This window comes from Pholis gunnellus (assembly GCF_910591455.1).
Source record: "Pholis gunnellus genome assembly, chromosome: 4".
NCBI classification, from domain to species: domain Eukaryota; kingdom Metazoa; phylum Chordata; class Actinopteri; order Perciformes; family Pholidae; genus Pholis; species Pholis gunnellus.
Genome location: NC_136530.1, coordinates 23,341,819 through 23,363,681, shown reverse-complemented (window position 1 = coordinate 23,363,681; position 21,863 = coordinate 23,341,819). Strand labels below are relative to the sequence as shown.

At 43.3% G+C, this 21,863-nt stretch overlaps 1 protein-coding gene across 1 annotated transcript; it reads right to left on the bottom strand.

Annotated features, from left to right (window-relative positions):
- Window positions 1-5,617: 5,617 nt before the first annotated feature.
- Window positions 5,618-12,967, bottom strand: znf644b (zinc finger protein 644b; the record flags this gene model as incomplete). The annotated part of the gene is made up of 5 exons (XM_079157976.1): window positions 5,618-5,795; window positions 6,985-7,075; window positions 7,286-7,399; window positions 8,840-9,373; window positions 10,279-12,967. 5 exons carry the CDS (start codon window positions 12,965-12,967, stop codon window positions 5,618-5,620), a joined length of 3,606 nt encoding a protein of 1,201 aa, XP_079014102.1.
- Between the last annotated feature and the right edge of the window lie 8,896 nt (window positions 12,968-21,863).

Genomic DNA, 21,863 nt, shown 5'->3' with positions numbered 1-21,863 from the left:
AATTATTACGACTTTGACTTTAATTACGTCTCAATTTGAACCCTCGCGCCGGTCTATAATGCAGTGATTAAAACCCCTCTCTGCCCCCAGTGCCTTTAGGGCAGCGCGTGATTAGGACCTGTCAGCTGCTGGAGTGAACGGAGCCAGCCATGCGTGTTGTGCAACATGACCCGCTGTTGTTAAAGCTTGTCAACATATTAACCTGAATTCCCCAGTCATTATGGACCGATGTGCACCGCATAAAGAGGGAAGATTGTACACATATGTGTAATTGAAAAAAAAAAAGAATGTATATTAACAGGCAGCGTGAGGCCACATAATGTCCCAAGGCCTATAAATTCAGACAATAGGAGCTTGAATGAAAACCATGTTGACATACATTTGATTTAATAATTATATAGGCTGCCTCAGACGGGAGTTCTGTCATATAACTATTAAATCCTGTTGCTTTATATAATCTCAACAATCAGGAGTCATCTGATCACCCACACGTGGACAAACAAAAGTAAAAAGGTTTGATGTGAGGGGGGGAAACAGTGTTTTGGGAGGGCCAAAAGGGTTCATCTGAAGCACATTTGATCCTTGTCAAAATATATTGATTCCTGTTCTTTCGAGAGACAGTTGATGTCTTCCTTAATTTTTTCACCGGCCATCTGGACCGACTGAGTCAGCAGACTCCCGTGTTGTCGGACAATAACTCAGGGACCTAATGAGTGCACTTAAAACAAAAACTACAAAAGTGATCTGGTGACATGCAATTGAGATACCACGCAACACTTCCGCACACTTTTTTTTTTTTTTTTTTTTGCAACAGATGACGTCACAGCGTTTCTAGTATACTGTACAACGCAAAGCAGGTGCTTCACATGCAGCGCCCTGTTAAGGTGTGTGTGTGATGTTGTTACAGGAGTGGCCCGAGCAGACTGGGCCTTAGGTTTTTTTCATACGAATTTCCCCTCAGCCACAATCAGTGCAGCAGAGTTTTTCCTTTGGTGTATCCAGAGGTGAATAATTTATAGGAGGATAAAAGCGTTTGTGGTAGAGAGCTAGACAGTCAGACAGTAGAAGGAGGCTAGCTGGGAATCCCCCCCCCCTCCAACCTCTCAACACACACACACACACACACACACACCCTCTCAACCCTCCCACCCCGCCCCAGCTGAGCTCGACCCCCTTGCCGCGCGGTGGCCTTGCACGATACGCCTCCTCGGACGGCTGCTTGAAGTGCAAATCTGTGTTCCAACTTGTTCCCGGTGCCTGTCAGCATGTTTTCCTCTTGTCAGCAGCGATCGAGCGCGGGCCCGTGTCACCCCTTGTACCACCGCTGTAACGGGATCATTGACGGGCCAGTGACACTGCCCAACCAGATAATGGAAACCTATTGATTTTTTCTGCTTTTTTTTCCCCCTTTCTCTCTCACACAGGCAGTCTGTGGCACTACTGAACAACTGGCAGAAGGACAGGTCGTGATCAATGGTCCTGATCTCGGGATCACTGCTGCCACGTGCAACTGAATGAGGGAGTAACACAACACCGCTGACAAAAAGTCCTATGATGGTTAACGCACATATGGCATCATTAAAAGAAAGACATAGCAATCAAATTGAATAACTTATAATGTAAATTACATGTCAAACACACCAAAAACACAAAGCTATCCAAAGTTTCCTAGTGTTCCCATTTCAATGTGATAAATCAAAAAGCAAGTGTTGCAGGTTTTCTGTGTTGTGCATACAGGGGTTAGATTTGCAGTTTTAATGGAGCAATCTCCAGAGAGGAGGCCCCTTTGATACCCATGGCGATGATAAGCATGCATTGGCTGCCTACCATTGGACCCCCGTGGCAGATGGCGAGTGTGGGTCCTGCAACAACACATTTCTTTATGTCAGCCTTGTCCCTCTCTCTCTTCAGCCAGTGGAATAATGAAAAGCCCAATTCTGGTCATGGCTAACTCAATCTCATTATAATCTCCCTTTTTTTATTGATTCGGCCCCTTGGGATGCTGTCTGCCAGCGATGTGGCTTTCAACCTCCAGAGAGAACATCTTTTGAAACAGCCAGGAGACCTAATGAAGTCACAGAGTGGCACAATTATTTCCCAAAGAAGGAGCATTAATGTACTTCAAAATTCCCTCCGGAGACGCGTGATGACAATTGGTTTGTACAGCTTTGATCGCTGCTTTAAATACTGCCCAAGATAAACTGCGGGGTTAGCCCCCTTTGCCACTGGTAAGTAGAAAACCCAGGAGTGGCTATCAAGCGGCGGATACATCAAATACTCAGCCTGGAACGCTAAAAACTGGAGTTTAAAACAGCACATAGCCTAAAAATCACTTCCTGTTGGGAATAATGGTGCAACATCGCACTAAAATCTCTGTGTTTGGCCCAAAAGCATTGCTACAAATAAAATAGGCCCGTGTGTTTGAGGGCAGGCGGCAACCTCCGGTTCTGCCAAGTGAAGCCAATGCGGAAGTGTCTTTAAACTTGCATTGTCTTTACCGGCCAGCAGGGGACGACTCCTCCGATTGCATTAGGAAAGTCCGATTGTATAGAAGTTTATGAAGAAATGACTCTACTTCTCACTTGATTTATTACTTCAGTAAACATTGTAAAGTAAAGTTTATGATCTCAATCTCTAGTTTCAAGTCTTCTTCTTCATAATGTTCATTTAGTAAATCATGGTCCATTTAGAGTCAAATAGACCATAAAGCAGGCGGGCTTACTGTGACTGACAGGTAGTTGTCTCTACGTCACTCCTCAGCATTCCAAATATGGTCAATTCTGTTCAGCGGTTACAAAAAGTCAAGATGGCGAAGGCTGTAATCCAAGATGGCGACGGCAAAATCGGCAAACTCGAGGCTTCATAACGGCAGTCCACAAACCAGTGGGTGACGTCACGATGACTACGTCCACCGTGTACCGTCTACGGTTGAGGGTCAGGGAACGGTCCATCATGAAAGGGTAAACTTTTAATCAGAACCTTCTCTTGAGATGACACGATGCATTTTTCAAACCCATGTTTTCACGCAGAGCAGTCGTCACAATCCACCAGAAATGCTTCTTGTTTTTATTTTCGTCTTTTCTTCACGACGGTGACGTTTAAAGGTTCCTTAAAAAAGGGACAGTTCACATACATTTCTGGAATGTTTTGGTGTGAGATGGCTAGTTTTGGAGATGTCAGCCATAGAGAAGTCTGCCTTCTCTTCAATACTACGGGACTCGATGGTAATTGCATGTGCAGTTTTGTGTAGGTACTTCAGCTAAAGGAAAAATAGTTCCAACATAAAACTGCTCACAACAAGCTTTGTGGATAATCTGGAGCCACCGGGTCATGAGTTCTGAAAAAAGACATTGTTGTTGAGTTTTTCTAATGTTTTTTGTTTTTTGGGGGGCACTCTGAGCACCACAAACCAGGGTTCTATCTAGTCCCATTGTGTTGGAGAGAAGGCAGACATCTCTACGGCTGACGTCTCTAAAACTCGGCAAGTCACACCAAAATAATCTGGATTGATAAATAGCACTTCAGGTAAGAGGAAACGTGTGTTTTTTGCTTCTGGTTCTGCTGCCCAAATCATAAAATGCATCACTTCCGTTGCCACATTTCTTTTCCCCTTTTAAAACAGACACTGGAAGTTTGGAGCAGCAAAAGTGAAGTCATTACCGTGTTTAAACCCAGTCAGTACTGTCACATCCAAGAGTGACTGAAGCATAATGATACATTTATTGACATGAACATATTCATTATTATTTTAATACAGATATAGCAGAATAAAATGGAAAAACACTGAGATCATACATTGGGGATGACAAATGGGAACCGTCCTTGTCCTTCCTATGCGTCTGGTTGGCTCTCCATATCGAGTTTCCAAAAATAAACCTAATGAGATAAAATGTGATGATGAGAAATTCAGCGCGGCCGTCCTTTAATTACGATTTCACTGGCCTTCTTATTCACCCTGACCTCGACTGTCCATCGACTTTTGGCTCTACGTTCTCTTGCAAATGAAGTCTTTTGTTTTCTAAATCTCAGACGGCTCGCTCACTGGAGTGAACCCGTTGGTCCGCTCCACCAACACTGCAGTAAATAACCTCAGCAGCCCTCGGTGCTGTTCTGTACATCCTCTTTATGAAGGGCCCACGGTCTACTTCCCCCCCGTACCTACATTGCATATTTGATAGAACTTAACATGGCATCACTAATAAATGCTTTAGTTTATCTGGCTGATCTAAGAATAAGTCACTTTATTTAAATTTAGTGACACTTTCAAATCATGCAAGTTTACTATTAATGTCACTGATTTCTATACAAACATCTACAAAATGTTGCATTTGAATCTGAGCAAGTCTAAAAACTATCAAGCCTGAGTAGGGAAGTGAGATATTTTATAGAAATCCATAATTATATATTAGGGAGCACATATCTACAAATTTGAAAAAGTTCAATATTAAAAAAAAAAAAAAAAAGAAAATCTTTGATTTAGTTAAATCTTTAAATCCTTACATTAGAGTTTTTATCATGGGATAGGCATTACTGAAATAAATATATACATTCATATTTATATTGGTGCTATAGTGTGTATTCATGTTTTCTTTCTAATACTGAACTTTAAACTGTAGCTGTGCTTAAAAAGAAATGTGTTATACAATTTAAATAATAACCGACCCAACCAAGAACGACCAATTTTGAGCTTTCGGAAATACAGAGCTGCCACAATGAGAAAAAAATAATTCTAACAACACGTTGTTGTTATAACTGGAAAAGGTTTCTCGTTATAACTAGAGAGTATTCCTCATTATAAAAAGATGTTGCTATCGCGGCTGTAATGAGAGCCGCATTTCAGAACTTGCGCTGATGGGTGAAGGTTAAGCAGCAGAACAGTGACAGAACAAGCTGTCCCAACATAATGAATGTCGCTTTGATTAAGAGAGATGCTCCCTCTGATGCAGGCGCAGGGAGGTGAAATCCCACAAAGCATCCGCGAGCTAGCGACAGCCCCGTGTACACTGCTCAACAACGAGAGCACCGTTTGATTTTATGTCGTCTCTAGAAGAAAGCGAGGCGTGAACTCAATTGAAACACTCGTGTGTTTTGCCAATATATGCATGCTCCTTTTAACTTTTGTTGTTGTGACAAAAAAACAAAAAAATCTCATAAAAAGAGAGTAAGCTATTGAGAAATGTTTCTTTTTATAATGAGAAATGTTTTGTTTATGACATTAAAAAGTTACAAGAAATTGAGATATTTGGATATTTTGTCATTATAACAAAATGCTTTTTAACAAGGCACTTTTCTTTATCATGACAAACACAGGAGAACAATGTTTTTCTAACAATGGCAGTTCTGCACTGCCAGATCAGCTTCAGTAAACCAGCAGTCAATAAAGATAAATCCTACAACTTGGATTAGCTACATTTATAAGGCAAAGCATAGCATTAAATATCCTATGTAAAGTTGTTGCTAATATATACAATATTATCAATATACTACTATTATTAAATAGTCTAGATTAACTCTTATATATATTCCTAAAAACAGGACTAGTCTAAAACAATGTGTTGATGATACGTAGAAACAATGTGCAAATTCAGGCCGCTGGAAGTTCTCGACAGGTAAAACTCTACTCCAGATCTGGGCGCTCACGAGACATCCTCATGTGTATTTTGTGATGAAGACCCAGAACCTCAACCATCCCGGTCCCTGAGTGGGGCACGCTGGTGTGCAGCAGGTGCCTCTGTAAGTGCTTGATCCAGTCCTCCTGGATAGACAGGGGACCCTGGAAGACGAGGTCGCAGAATCTGCAGAGAGAGGGCGGAGAAGCCAGTCACTGTTTCTAGAGTCGATGCACAACCCTCTTCTTCAGTGTGGAAAGCTTTGTTTTATTGCATCGATTGTATTACGAGTATCGGGCAAAGGTCAATTATAACGTTATCATGATGTGGTCAAACGTAATCTAGTAAAATGAGGTTTTGGTGAGAAACTTGAATAAATACACTTGTTTGAAGGAGATGTTTTCGCAGCACTATAAAACAGTTATTAGACAGGGAATTAAGACCTGTTTAACTTTGTTTATTTTGAGCACACTGGTATTGGCTGATATGCAACTTCAGGTATTAGAAGGAAGGAAAAAATGGTATCAAAACATCTCCAACCTGAGGTGAAAACCAGCATTTCTCCCAAAAGGTCCTTTCAAACTTTCAGGTGGGCCAGTTAATTGATTCCCCCCCCCCTGTATACAGACCACTAGATTCTATCAAGCCAAAGTACGTTGGCTTACCACTATTGAAGGCCGGACTTCCCCAGCCTTGACTTTTGCATTTCTTGGCTTTTTTTTGCAACCAGTGAATGGAAGTGACCATATTTGGAATGCAGAGGAGTAAAATAGAGACGCTGTATACTGCCCTGGTAGCGGCAGCGACCGGTCAATGACAAGGTAGACCCGCCCTAAAGCATTCCCTGCTTTATTGTCTATTTTACTCTAAATGGGACCATAATTTAATATTGAGGAAGACGTGGAACTATAGATTGAGACCATAAACGTATGTTCACAATGTTTACTGAGGTAATAAATCAAGTGAGAAGTAAGAGTCATTTTCTCATAGACTTCTACACAATCTAACTTATTTTTGCAACCAGAGGAGTCGCCCCCTGCTGGCCATTAGAGAGAATGCAGGTTAAAGGCCCTTCTACATTGGCTTCAATATTCAGAACCGGATGTTGCCGCCTGATGCCATCATCATTTCAACAGTTCTGCCAATCGCAATGTGGTTTCAAGCACTTTCTTTGGGGAGCGAGTGCTTGGAGATGCCCAGCGGCAGCTACTCTAAAAGACTTCTTGGGTGTCCCAGATAAGGAGTGGCTGGTCAGAGTTTTGACTGCTGTGCTGCCTTACATCTCCTCATCTCTTCCATTTGGGGCCTACATATGTGATACGTAACTGGGTAGGGAGCTCTCTCCCTTACATATGTAACCTTCACTTGCATGTACCTGCAGGAGAGCGTGTAAATCTCAGCATTCAAGGAGGGTAGCATCTTCTTCTTTAGCCCAGGCCTTGGCTTCTTCGGTTTATAATCGTAGCCTAAAAAGACAAAACATTGCTTTATCTGAAATGCATTAAAGAGGCATAAATAAATAATCTCAATATTGATATTTACTATTCTAGTCAACATCCATCGTGAGACGTCACACATATTCACTTCAATCCTGTGCTTCCAGCACACTTTTGGTTGCACGGCACAGGAAACACACACGTTGACATTTTGCTACACGCGTATCGTCATCGACGTACCTGGTCCTTCAAATATGGCGATCCTCTTCCTTTGTGCATAGGCTTGAAGATGACCAGGAAGCCCAGGAAAGGCGCCGTTACACTGAATACAAATCGTATTCGAATCGCATTCCCCTGAAAGATTAGAATGTTGAAAAAACTGAATTAAACTCAAAGAGAACAGGGCAAGTGGATCAAAAGCATTTCGGTTTAAATCATGTGATTATATTTTTCTATTTGATTGGATGATGTTCTTATTCCAGTTTAGCTGATATTTCTGTTTTGAATCAAGGTTTTAAGATCATCAGTAGTGTGACTCTATAATTTAAAGAATAAAGCATTGTGGGAGGGTGTGCGAGTTCACGCCGTAATTTTATTATCAAGCAAATCTGTTACTCCCAGTGTGCTGGTTTCAGTCTAAGCATCTGATTTGCACTGTCCTGTTTGAAAAGTGTTACATGGTGAAGTTTAACACAATCTTGTGTTTTCACATACACCGGAGTCACAGAGGATTCATAAACTACTCAAGAATATCACAGACGTGTTAGTCCTCTGACAGAAAACTGCCAGTGGCAGTGCTGTGCCCCATCGCCTGTTAACCAGAATATTTGTCAAGTAGTAATCCCTCCAGATCTCTCAAAATTAAAATGATTTAGCTTTTTTTTCCCCCGACTAAACTATCTAAATATTGATAAAAAATAAGTTCAGTATTTTCATTTAGTTTGCGAGTGATGATGCTATGTGAACGACAACTCAGTGATGAAATAGCATTGTAGTTAACACGCTAATGGCAGACTAATAATTTAATCTAAATCAGCTTTCAGGATCGTACACGCAGAGAAAGACATCTTCGGGAGTACATTAGAGAGCAACGTGATGTTTACATCTTTATCTTTTTTATCTCATCTTTCTCAGTACCCGGCACTGAAAGTGGGATTTGGACAGACATTAAACAAAATTGTGGAAACACGGATGACGGGCTTCCAACTAAACATCAAGAGGATCTCATGATTTTTTAATATGAACTTCAAAAGCACTTTGGCGACATTCAATCTACCGTATTTGTGTGTTGTTGGGTTTTTTTCCCATAAAAATCAAATGATTGTGAACTATTGTTTAACTGGCATCCACCTGCAGTATCCAGCTATCTGTGGAGAGATACTGGAAAAATGTATAAAATATTGATGACAATCAGAGGACTGAACGTTGGCATGTACACAATAATGTGATAGAGTGAACTTCCCTGTTGTAGAACAGAGCTAAACGTGTTAAATCTGTATAATAACACATGGGTGATCTATTGAGTAGTCATTTTCTTCCCAGGTAAAGGGTGGGGGAGCTTGTATTGAAATGCTTCTTATATCTTATGAGTGGTTTTGCCAAATACCTACAAATCAAGTATACTTTACATTAAACCATTTTCCACATTGTTCAGATTAATTTGCTACTGTACCACCTCATCCTGTGAAGATCTACTTGCAGAGACTTGTGATGCTTAAACATGCAGAAGCAGCCATGTTTATGAAACCGTTGGAACATGAAGTTGCTATTTTGCTAGTGCATGAGGCTCCATACCGTGAGCCCAGTTTGGTTCCTCCATGTAATCTTTGGTGAAATCAGGCAGCTTCCTGGTTGCGTGGGCTTCCTGGTCGCTTCTCGTCGAGAGCTCCATACTTTGCTGTCTCACCTTGAGCAGTTCAACTAAAGTGCTTGAGGAGGCCTCAGTGCCTCGTTGTGCTTCTACCAGAAGCCTCCTATCTGAGAAGGCCTCTGCTTCCTGTTTTGGTACAAGGCTGTCCAACATGGGACGTGGACTCCTCATCTCAAACTGGATTTTCACTGGGATGCCCATGCGCATCAGGATCAGGCCATCGCTGCTGATCCGTGAGGGGAATTGGCTCTTGTTGAGGACCTGGACGATGTTCTGATGTTCCTTTTTGTCCCGTAGCAGTTCGTTTAGGATGCCCAGCGGGGACTTGCCGGTGCTGGTAACACTTCCACCAATTCGCTTCAGGTGTCCCCTCACGTGGTTGGAGAGGCCGGTCTTAGTATCGAACCAACCCCAGCACAGGGGGCATTTGTGTGCTCCTTGGGTTTCTGGCTTAACAGCTGTAATATCAGATGAGATTTGTTAAAAAAAAAACATTGTAATGAAAGAACAAAAACACCAAGCCAATATTCATGATATACTGTTTTGGATTGCTTTGTAATGGACAAGCCTTAAAAGGTTCTATAAACGGGATTCAGAGCATTAATATAGCAGCAAACAACTAATTGCTGTGTAAACATATGGTGGAGGAACGTCCACTTGAGCAGAGAATGAAGTCACTCTCCCGCTGTGTGTGTTGTAATCGGAGCTTCTTGTGCTTAGTTTACATAGCTGGGACGTGTCCCATTGGTTAGCCGTCAGTCACCGCTCTGCACTGATCATATAACGGTTACAGCTGATAACGCCGCCCCAACCGATGGCTTTGTCGCAGAAGCGTAGCGCCCACCTCTGGTTCCCCCTCAGGTAAACACCCTTTTTTGCGCTTTTAGCACCGTTAGCTGCCATGTTGTGCAGGCATTAGATATGCTCTGAATTCCGTAATGACATTTAATATAACAGGATCACATAATGCAGCTGTACATCTAAAGCTCCTATAATCTTAATGTTTGTACTAACAAAACCAAATGACAATCTAGAAAGGGGTTGTTCATTGTAAACATACAGAGAATTACCACTGGAGCTTTATAGTGAGTTTCTCCCAATGGCAATACAAACGCATTGAGAAGCAGGTATAATGGCTGCCATGTTCACTTTAGCATGTTAACATTTGCCAATTAGCACTTAACACAAATTGCATCTGAGGCTGACGAGAATGTCGTTAGCTTTGCAGGTATTTGGTCATAAATACCTTCCACAACCCTGGCCTTTGACCTCCAGATCCAAAGTTTGGATAGAAAAAAAACCCTTTTGTCCTGACTTGTTAGCTCAACTAATGTCAAAGTAAATCAAACACTGATACTCGTACCTTTACTCATTTTCCTCGTGCCACTGGGGATCCTTCTGCGGATTCGTGGCAGATGGTCCCTCAGTGCCACTTGCTCCGGCGAGACCATGTGCCGAGCGTTGTAGCTCAAGCCGACTCTATGGAGGTGCCCTCGCACGTGATTGGACAGGCCCACTCCGGACTCAAACATGGCCGGGCAGTAGGGACAGCGCCTGTGTTCCACCCCTGGTGTGGGGGAAACATCAAAGCTGTCCCCCGTAGACATACAAGGCGACTCTGGGGAATCGCCACACGCTGTGGTTTCCATATACTCCTCCTTGATTATGAGTTGCTCTATGTCACTACAGTCTTCACCTCCATCCTCTTCATCCTTGAGCACACAAGGGCTTTGGTCTCTGGCTGAAAACCTCTGCCTCTTTGTGAAGTACCTCCGAGCGTACGGGTTCCTCGCGTTCTCACTTTCCAAGAAGCTGCCTGCAGCTCCACTGGTGTCGTCACTGCTGCCCTCGCAGCCTCTCTCCATCTCCTTCTCTGCAGACGGTTTCTCGAGCCTCTGGCAAAACCGTCCCGATATATTACCATTCGTATTGTCAATAGTGTTATGCAAGGGCGTTGACATGTTTCTCACCGACGGAGAATAATGGTTCGCTTGCGCTTGTAAGCGCCCGCTTGCCGGGTCGTTCTTGCCACCCTGACAGAACATCTGGTCTAATTTAAGATTTCTGGCTGATAGTAAGAAATCGGCGGTCGCAGGACAGGTTGCCTGCTTTGAGCTGCCAAAAGCCTTGCAGTCATTGTTTGCAGAGTCTTCCTCCACGCAGGTGAGATCAGTTGCCACATCTAATTTTTCTACTGGCTGCAGGAGTAGTTTTCCATGCCTGTCGACCCTCCACAAAGACGGTGACAGCCTGTTTTCGGCGCAGTCGACACGGCACTTAAACTGAGGAGAATTTACAGTTTTGTCGTTGGACTTCTGAATGTAAAACTCCCTTTTTTTACTAGAACACTGGGGAAAATGGGCTTTTTCTCCAAGAGTCGACTTATGCAGATTTGGTTCGGGCTGGTCGGCGACCTTTTTATAATTACCAAGCGAACGCAGACGCTCCAGCTCAGAATGTCTTTGCAGTACTACATCGTCTTTGCTCGGGAAAAGACACGCTTTGCGCCGAAGCTGAACACGGTCCGCTTCCCCGGCCTCATTAGCACGAGTCATTTCCCCGCGTTGAGACCTGTGAGTGTCGAGGTGTGCGACGCTCAAGTGTGCTTCGAGTGCCTGCTGTGTCAGCGTAATGTAGTTACACTCCTCACAGAAGTAGTAGTGCTTCAGATTATCGTGCGTTTTGGCGTGCTGGACGGAGATTTTAGGGCAATCACAACCGGATGCGCACCGAGGGCAATGCACTGTGGCGCCCCCTTCTTCCAATTCGGCGTTTTTGAGATCTTTGATTCCCTCCAGAAGTTTTTGCAGCCTGTCTCGGTGAATAATGATGTGCCTCATGAGGGAGCTGCTATCACAGAACAAACGCCCACACTCCCTGCATATAAAGGGCTGCGAGACGTTCTCACTGTTCACCTGATTATGCTTGCCTAAATGATACATCATATGTCTATGGAAATGTCTCCTCTCCTTGAAATTAGCATTGCATGTTGTGCATGAAAAGAAAAGTGGATCTCGTTCGACTTGTTCAGTCCTCAACCGTTCTACTTTTGAGCTGCAATTGTCTTCATCTTCAGGGTCATTTTCCTCATTACAGCCTCCCTGTGCTGCCGTGCTATAAATATGGTGCTGCGAGTTTGACGCTGTGTTCCCAGAAAGATCTTTGAGTGGCACCACGGAATAATTAATATCAGATCGGGCACCCAAAGAATCATCTTGGTTGGCGACGTCAACGTTTCCAACATCACTGCAGGAACAGAAACGTCTGTATGTGTGATTTAAGCTGCTGTTAACCTTTTCCAGAGAGCCTGACATGCTTTTTGCATGTGTGTTGTGCTTCCTGTCCCCTTGGTGCATCACTCTGGTCTCCAGCCTTCTGTCATTGTGCAAGAAGCGCTCCCTTGCTGAATCCCACCCGACCGCCTCGGCGTCGTCGTAATCATCCGAGGAGCTCTCTGACCGTTCTACGCCCCGGCGAGATCTTGTTTTCGTGGTCTGCTTTGTCAAAGGTTGGCTAATGTGCATTTGCTCCGCGCCGCCTGCACCCGACAGTGTGGGACAGGCCAGTTTGGACTCATTCTCCTCCGAGTGAGACAGTGGCGTGTTGACACCTGGCTGTGTGGCCAGTGTTTTCACGACGGGCCCCGCTGTGTTCTTCCAAGCGTCTGATTGAAGCTCACTAGGTGGTGGTAACACCTCGGGGCTCGTGTCCTTCCCCGCTTGCAACGCGGCATCCAGGACATTGTTGGATAAAACAGTGCCTTTGTTCAGGACACAGTGTACCTCTGAGGTGGGGTGTGAACCAGGTCCATTAACAAGTGCTCCTGAAGGCAATGAATTGCCTGCATGGGGAACAGCGGGGACCCCGCTGTATACAAATGGATTCGGCTGGGTTCCATTTAAAAGGTTTTCGTGTTCATCCGAGGACAGACCTGCAGCATTGTTCTTCGGGGAGAATGTGTGACTCTGTAATGGCTCCTGAGTTCGACCTGGGCTGTCAGACACCCGTTCCACGTCTTTGTCCTCTCGTGCATTTCGCCCCAGATCAGACATAGCACCAATACGCTCTGAAAACACGAAAGAATATCACAAATTTATCAAGTGCACTTCATATTTCTATTCATTTCAAACCAGCCGTGCAAAGCCGGCATCGCTTACAAGCCTAATATTTATTTTACTCATGTGCCAGTGTTCAACCATCCGAAGACAATTTGCAGGAGGAAATAATGCAGATGTAAATTACAAAATGAAACACTCTTGCACAACAGGTTTAATAAAGTCTAGCTCATTTTTTTCACACTGATAATGTGGTGCTGTTAAAAAAAAAAGAAGTACTTTTCTCCATAAAACAAGAGCGGTATTATTCTGTGCCGCATTCTGATTTCCCCAACACCCTCTTTCGCCACCTCTATTCACAACAAACCCTGCTGTTAGCCCTGAATACCCTGGCGAGGATGCTTAATTATGTGAGCGTACCTCTGGGACACAACCTGCCCTGCTTCTCCGCCTAAAGTTCTCAGTCGTCTGCTAAAATTGACCAATTTCCATGGGAACAAAGTACACCTCCAATGAGATCATATTGCGTCTTATCACTCTGTGATGGTGCCAACACGGATCCCAGCATGAGACTGTTGTTACTCGAATCCTGACAAATTGGCAGGCACACAATCTGTCTCAAACACAAACACAGGCCCGCATAAAGAAAATATTACACCTTTGCGCACACACATTTAATCATACTTTTTCAACAATTATTGAATAGGATCATGATCAGAATATGATTAAACGCGTGTATGCTGCATCTTGTGACAGATTACAATGTGCTGTCCAGAGTTCATTTAGTTCAAAATGTGCGCTCAGTGGGTTTCGACATCCAGGGCCGGTCGCTCTCTACAGGAAGCTGCGTTGCTAACGAAGTGGTAAATTCAGTGTTAATGAGTGGCTTCACTGTTACCACCTCCGAGGTAAAACCTTCCGAGCTCCATATTCACCCCATCTGTTGTGGTGTAAAAAGGTTGGAAGGGGGAACAGACGCTCTCCATTTAAAAGCGAACTTCGCTGTTACCCCCAAACGGCGGGGTGGCAAAACCATCAAAATATCTTGGTTTGAGATGTGTGCAAAGCCTCATTAGCAGCCAGCTCACACAACACTCGTCTATATATATGTACATAACGAACAGGGTTTCAACAGAAAATGCAATTCTTTATGAATTTATTTGCTTCTATTCACTTCATTTAGTCGATGTTAAAAGGCTGACTCTGCCTTGCCTGGAGATATTTACAGGGATTATGAGCTTTAATACAGTTAAGCTGTATGCACAGATCAATCTGCTGTGAGCCTTCACCAACCCAGTTTGCTTTTTTCGGTTTCTGTAAATGAGATTTAGGAGGAGCGTCGTTATCATTGTGTACCGTTCGACAATAGAGAACACAGTTATGTATTAGGCCACGTCTTTTGACTTTTTTGTTTTTTAAACTTTCTTTTCTCTGTTTGAGAGTTGTTTTTCTAAAAAAAAAAAGACACTGTAAACTTCTGGCACAATATAGTTGCCAGTTTATTAGGTACATCTGTGCAATCTGATGTAATCCAATACAACGAATAGTTCCATCTTGGTGAAGCTTATAAGGTTCGTCAGAGGCGTTTCTACTAATCTGTCCAGGGTGGACAGTATTAGGGCACAATGTGATGCAATCCAACAGAATAGATGTGTTCAGCTCTGCCTCTGTGCTGCTTATACAGTTTAGTTTAGACAGGATTTATTAGGCAGTTGCATTAGGTCGCGCAGGTGTACATGATAGACTGCCGGCTCATAACAATAAAAGCTTTAATTTGTACCAACAGAGAAAAGAAATTTGAATCACTTTAAGTCATGCAGTTAAACATGATCTTGCGCGCCGCGCTCCGAGAGCTGGTGGGCTGGGAACCGTGCCATGTACTCACATCAGCGTGGCTTTGAGTCTGGCACACAACCTCGGCGCATGTCAGGCCCTGTTCTCTTTCATCTTCCAGTCATTCTCTGCTGCGCACAATATCATTTCACAAAAATGCCATACACTTTGCCTGGAAAAGATGCTTGCCTGAATTCATTTTTTGTTCCTTAAAAGCAAATCATATTTTTTTTTTACAATCGTTAAGACGTAAAGTACACTAAATATAACCCTCTAACAACAGTTAGTCAATGCCATTGTGGTGACTTTACATGACATGGGGCAAGTGGCCTTTGAGCAAGACAAAAAAAATTAAATGTAGCTGCTATATAGTAAGAACACATGCATGACACGACAAGATGCAGGGCACTGACTGAGGCAGAAAACAAATGCTGGACTATGGAAGAAGTTAAAGGGATAGTTTGGATCTTTTGAAGTGGGGTTGTACGAGGTACTTATAGTCAGTGTATTACCTACTGTAATAGTACTGCTGTGGAATGGAACGTCAGCAAAACTTATTTTAGACTTTGTATCCATATACACCCTCTCCAAAGCCACAAGACTCCATTGAGAAAAAAAACAGTAATTTTACATCGCAGAACACGGGGTTTATCCACTAACCGATTCGTCAATTGACAGAAACTTCATCACAATCGTTTGAATCAGTTATCAGGAAATATTGCCAAAAGTTTGCTGGTCCCACCCTCTTAAATGCGAGTATTTGTTGCTTTTATATAATTGTAAATTATGTAGCCATTAGACAAAGTCATCTTGTGATCCAGAAAATCTTAACGGCCATTTTAAACAAATATTTTTAACAATATAAGACAAATCACTTAGAAAAGAATTTTGTTGCAACCCAAGACAAAGTCCTGTCGTCCACTACAAACACAAACAATTAGACATTTCTTTTCATCAATTATTTAATGCAAACAACCGAAATAGCCAAACTAGTCTTGCGAGGACAACACACAGATTGAGTTTGGCGCTGTAGGCTTGTAAGGGCTGTGAATGTCTAAGCAAATTCCTCATCCTTGTTCGACTGAAGGCGCGGGCTGGCAGCACAGTGGAGACAGCGCTAAAAACCAACTGGGACCAGTCAGCCAAACCATTTCAACCGCTGGAGCTGTCTGTATGGATCAACAGCCAACCTCATATTCCTCTGCCATCGCCTCTTGCCGGAGAAATGTCTAAACAAGGGGAGCCGCGGTCCCTCAAGTACCGCACTACACAACTTCCTCGGCTAATGGGATCTATTGATTTATTTGACACAATGTGAATTTATGAAGCTGCCTCTTAAGCGTGAGAGTATCAAAGCGAGGCTCAAAAAACAAACAGACGGAGATTCGGCTTGACATTCCGGTAATCCCAAGGTGAGTACGTTCTCTCAGAGAAGGTGCCACAGCGGGAAAAAAAAGAAAAACAATGTTAAGTTCTTCTTCTCCTCTCTTTGCCCCTGCAGTTCTACCCACAGTAGGAAACAGCAGAAGAGCAGGAGGAAATTAGCAAAATACGGCAAAATGCAAATCTCGCTGTCCTCAATGTGACTCACGGAACACCGTGAAGAAACACGGCAACAGCAGATTTCACCAAACACCCCAAATGTCTTAAATTTGCACAAGAGAAAATAAAGAGAGGGGCTTCACACGCTGCCTTTGTCTGGATTACGCACTCTTTTATCCCACTGAATTCTTGTCACCCAAAGGTCATTTCCATAATAATGGACTCCATTCTCCCTAATGGGATTTTGGCTGTGATTATGTATGCCAGCGTCTTGTGCAGACACTATCAGCCCTGTCATCCTGAATTGCACAAATGTAATTACGCAAAGCCTTTGATAACTAAACAATGTAATTTACTGCTTGAGTGAAAATAGATACCGAGTTATATGACTCAAATTATACATTAAAGGAAAACGTGTGAATACCAGAGGTGGTGTGTTGCAAAGAAAATGGTGTCCTTTATTGTAAGAAAGTTAAGTGCTTTAAGAATACTGGATGTCCATTCATGTGATTTCAGAAGAAGATTCACAAAAAATAATTACTTTAAAAAGGCATAGCTCCACATTTTTGGGATATACTCTTATTCGATAACATAAAATAGCAATAATATCCATCTGCTAAATATGAAGCTGCAGCAGCCAGTTAGCCTAGCTTAGCATGAATACTGGAAACGATTGGTTCACGTTTTGTTCCAGGAGTAAGATAATCTCATTCAAAACCCCATTGACATTTTTAACTACATTATTAAGCAGAAATCCAGCCTTGGAAAAATAATCATACCAAACATTTGACTTTGTGAAAGTCATGAAGGTTTCCATTGCTAATACCGTGTCTAAAGTGTCTAATTCAGTGTCAGAGAAACGGCTTGACTCACCGGCCAATTTGCCTTGTTGCGTCTCATATACATGAGTTCATTCAGTACAGTTCATTAATAATATCATCATCAAGGTATCATAGCCTTCCAAGATTTACTCAGAAAAGGAAAATCTCCCTGCATTTGCCACTTTGTCAGGTGTTCATTTCTGACCCTGGTTGTAGCGGATGAATATGTGAATATATATCTCGTGAATATGGACAGAAAGTTTCAAGGAGTGTTTCAGTTTTTCTCACAGACTGATGAACCAAATGCTGAATGAGAGATTACATTGAGTTGCAGAGAGGGAACAGTTGATGACCTCAAGATATTGGCTATAGCATGATCTGTCAAAAGGTAACAAAATCCACCTATCAGCAGCTCTACAGCTCGTGAAGTAGTTGTTGTTGCAGTATTTTGTTACTTTGGACAGAGCCAGCCTAGCTGTTTCCCCACTACCAATCTTTATGCTAAGCTAAGCTAACCAGCTGGAGGCTGTAGCTTCACATTTAGCAGACAGATATGAGAGCAGTATCGATGTTTTCATATAACTCTTAGCAAGAAAAGGAAAAAGAGCATTTTGCAAAATGTCGAACTATAATGTTTTAACTAATAAAACGTTGAAAGGTATAGAAAAGGGAAGGTATACGCACATACAAAATAAATACGTGCACTTGCAGTGGACATTAAAACAAAAAAAGACACCTGGAGACAGGACGAGGGTTAAACTGGTGAGAGTGGTGCCTTGAACCACAGGTGACACCGAATCTGGCAACCCAAAAAAAAAACAATCCTTCGTCCGACGTCCAACACGTCCAACACATATCCTAACCTCCCCCCCAAACCTGCCCACAACAAACTTCTCATTGCCCCCCTCTCCTGAAAAAAAGAAAAAGGGGGAACGAGCGAGGCGGCTGTGATGGTAGATTTACTGATGAAAAAAGGTGAAGCGAGAACATTGGGAGCGATAAAAGGGGACAGGGAGCGAGTGACAGTTGGGTTAAGACAGAAGTCATGTTCAATAGCAGGTAGAAACATCAAACAGTGAGTTCACAGGAAACCCCATGCAACCTTGTCTTGAAGGAGGATTTTCTGTTGTGTGGAGTAGATTATATCTGTTCAAGCTGCTGACACGGCCTCATTTGCTGCCCGTAGTGTTGGAGGGGGATTAAACGATATAAACTTTAAAGCTTTAAACAATACCTTTCAAAATTAAATGGATTAAGGGGGGGGGGGTGTCTGATGGGGATTTCCCAAGGCTTTGTTAGTTTTAAACTCTACTCCTTTTAAAGAAAAAATAAAAAGGGGGAAAGAGAAGAAGAAGAAATTTCTCAGGCATGTGACCGTTTTAATGAGGCTGCTCTCACGTTGAGGAGGGCAGCGGGCTGCTGAAGCAGATGGCTCTCATAAACATCATATCTGCTCTGTTTAGATACACGACTTCTCATCTCCCGACGCCGAGAGGAAAACAAACCCCGACCATCACCGCCAGCGCTACCCACTTGCCCACTTCTGGCACGCTGCGCCGGCTCGTCGAAATGGCACATTTCCATTTTTCTCGCCCCCCCCCCCCACTTCGCAACAATATGTATGAGCTGCGCAATTGATACACATAACCTCTAATCTGTTCTAAGTATACGCAGAGGAGATGCAGCGACGGCGGCGCCGGGTATTTTTGTTTGGCGCCAGTTAGGGTGTTGACTTTTATTAAATGTTACGATTAGCATATAACCAAAAGTGTACAAACACGAGGCAAGACAGAAGTTGTTGCTGGGATTGGGCGGATGCTTCCCTCTTCGGTTGAGATACGTTTATTAATATATATCAAACTTTGTTGCTGCAGACATGTGACCATTCAGATGAAAGGGAGTCGGTGTCACGCTGCTCTCCAAATTGAGGACGGGCTCCACATTGCTCAGCAGACATCAGTGAGCTTAAAATTCGGAGGCATGTCAAGTATCGCAGGTATTAGGATGAAACCTCTCATTATCTTTCTTTAAAACATAATGCGAGTGCACCGCGGCAGGAATGGGGCGAGGTGGGAGGGGTAAAGCAGGGAGCATGGGCCCCGCAGTCACTAATGGCAACCGTAGTGAGCCCCTCAGCAGGCACCTTGAGTTCTATTATTAGACCGGGACAAACAACTCCAAACAGTAGCTGGATCAAGTGTGTCGTGTGCAGCCTCTGATTTGGGTTTAGGGGGCTCGGAGTGGCTCAAACGAGCATCGGCGTGAACACGCGGGGGTCAAAGAGATGAAAAACCAAGGCCGTCAAGAAGTCGAGCGGAATGCGGAGGGCCGACAAAAGAAGCGCCTATTTATCTAACTCTATCGGGGGGGAAGTGGACAGCTTGAGCGCTGCGGCCTTGACAGCGACGGGATTCCCACTTGTCATTTCCCAAGGTCCGCGTACACACACACACACACACACACACACAAAAACACACACAGACGCATGTAAGGCGATTATTCAGCGCCGCTTGTCAATTGTACCTTTTCAACCCAGATCAATGAGTCGTCTTGCACCAGGGGCCTGTATCAACGCCAGTCATTAACATGTGAGTGCCACTCTATCGGCCCCGACTCCAAATAAATCAAAGGGGTCGGGCCACAGAAGAAAAGGGGCTAATATTTCCTCAATAACCCCAGAGGGACACCATGGAGAGATGCAAATTGCCTCCCAGGAGACCCCGGGGGATGTGGAGGAGAAGCTCGCTGGGAGGCAACGGGAAGCTAATGAGTATAATGGTAAATGTATACAAGGAGAGGGAGAGGAAAAAACCTCCTCTCTATTCATACCAATTAATGCAATCTTATCAATGGAGGTGTACTGTAGGAGGAGGGCCCGTGTCGAACCCCTAACCCTCCTCCCCACTTCCACCTCGCGAGCGTCTGTATTATTCAACGCGGGGCCAGGCTGCGGTCATTAGCCCTGTGGGAGGCTGGGCCAGGCCCGGGGAGTTAAGGAGATTTTAAAAACCACTCACTCCTCACATCAAAACAAATCGGGACGAATCAAAGGGGCTCAAAAAAAAAAATGTCCTTTCTCGGAGGGGGCGAGGGAGGGAGTCCGCCATTGTTGTGAAAGCCGGCTTCTGCGGCACAGACGCACGTAAAACACAAGATAGCATCGGGCAGAAGTGGCTTCGCCAATCGTGCCGTGTTTGAGGGAAAAGGATTAGCGGTGATTAGAATGTCGTGGCATGAAATAATGTGAATCCAAACCGTGATAGTGTTAAATGTCTTTGCATAATAACTAGAAAATGATGGCATCAATACATTTAATTGATTAAATGGAGCTTAGCAACTGTGATATTTGAGCTTTCATTAATTATTGTTTTTCCTATATCATTAACGGATTAACAGGATGTTTTTTCAGCTGCTTGTTTGAAAGGAACGCTTAGCTCGCTGAAAATGAAAATGAATTTCCATGCAATCTTAGCCATTATAGGTTAGATTGCAATAACCGCTGATACCACATGAGAAACCTGAACAAACAAAGCCCCGAAATGTGTATTTCCTTCAAACAAATGAAGAATCCAGGAAACATTATTCTCAAACAAAAAGAAGCTTGTTAGAAGAACTTTCCTAAACAATCTAAATGTTGTTTTCTGGTGCAGAAATCTGTTTTACTGTGTCTTGTTTGAAATGACTGACATGTATTTCTAGATAATTCATGAAACAAGTGAATTTGTGGAGGAAACTGGTTAAAAGAATCTCTACCCCACTGGCAGATGTCTACTTGTTGTTGCTATCAATAAACAAAACGTCTTCATAAGATGGAGACTTTAGTTGCGGTGCCTGAACGCACCTCTGTTTTGTTTTTTTAAACAAACATTTTACCCTGTATAGATCAACTGCATTCACACAGCGATGCCAGCCAATAATCCATTTGATCTTCTTAAACTACAAACTGATAAATGGAACCCAACAGAAAAATCTGTAGATACATAAATACGTTTATTTCTCTATGTTTTGCAGTACTTACCGTCTTTACAGTTGTTACTGTAATATATATATAGTGCACCAAATAGTCTACAGTACCTGTCATCACCAACAGATGGCTGCTGCGGCCATGGAAACTTGCGTAAAATATGATAACTTTACTTTCGTCACCACGCCATGTTAACTGACTGACACTTTAATTTAAAAAAAAAGGTAATAAAACACACCACTAACTTAAAGGTGCACTGTGCTGTGCTCCATGGCGCCTCTGGTGGTCACAAACTACACAGGGGAACTTTAAGTTGCCTCTGAATCGATCTGGCCGCGCGGCTGAAAGGAATCGAAGTGGTATGTAGTTTAAGGAAGCATTTGAACTAACTGAAAGGCCAAACAAATGCCTCGAAAGCATAAAGAAGAAGCGAGAATCTATCATTTTGAAGGTCACTTATCAAGGCGGAGAAACGTACCTGACGGCGGGAAGATTTGCCTTCGAGAGATCACCGAGGGGACTCAAATGAAGGTTAATCACTATATAACTTTCTACACGTCTAATCCTGTACTCCACATTTCATTGAGCATAGCTGGAAAAAAAGCCCTCCGTCAGCATAATTGCGCCTAACCTGTGCCCCGCGTTGCTCCGATCTCGAGAATATCACATCCAACTCTGAGAATAAGTGGGGAAATTAATGAGGAAAGTGCTGAGCTCAACCTCAGATAGGTAT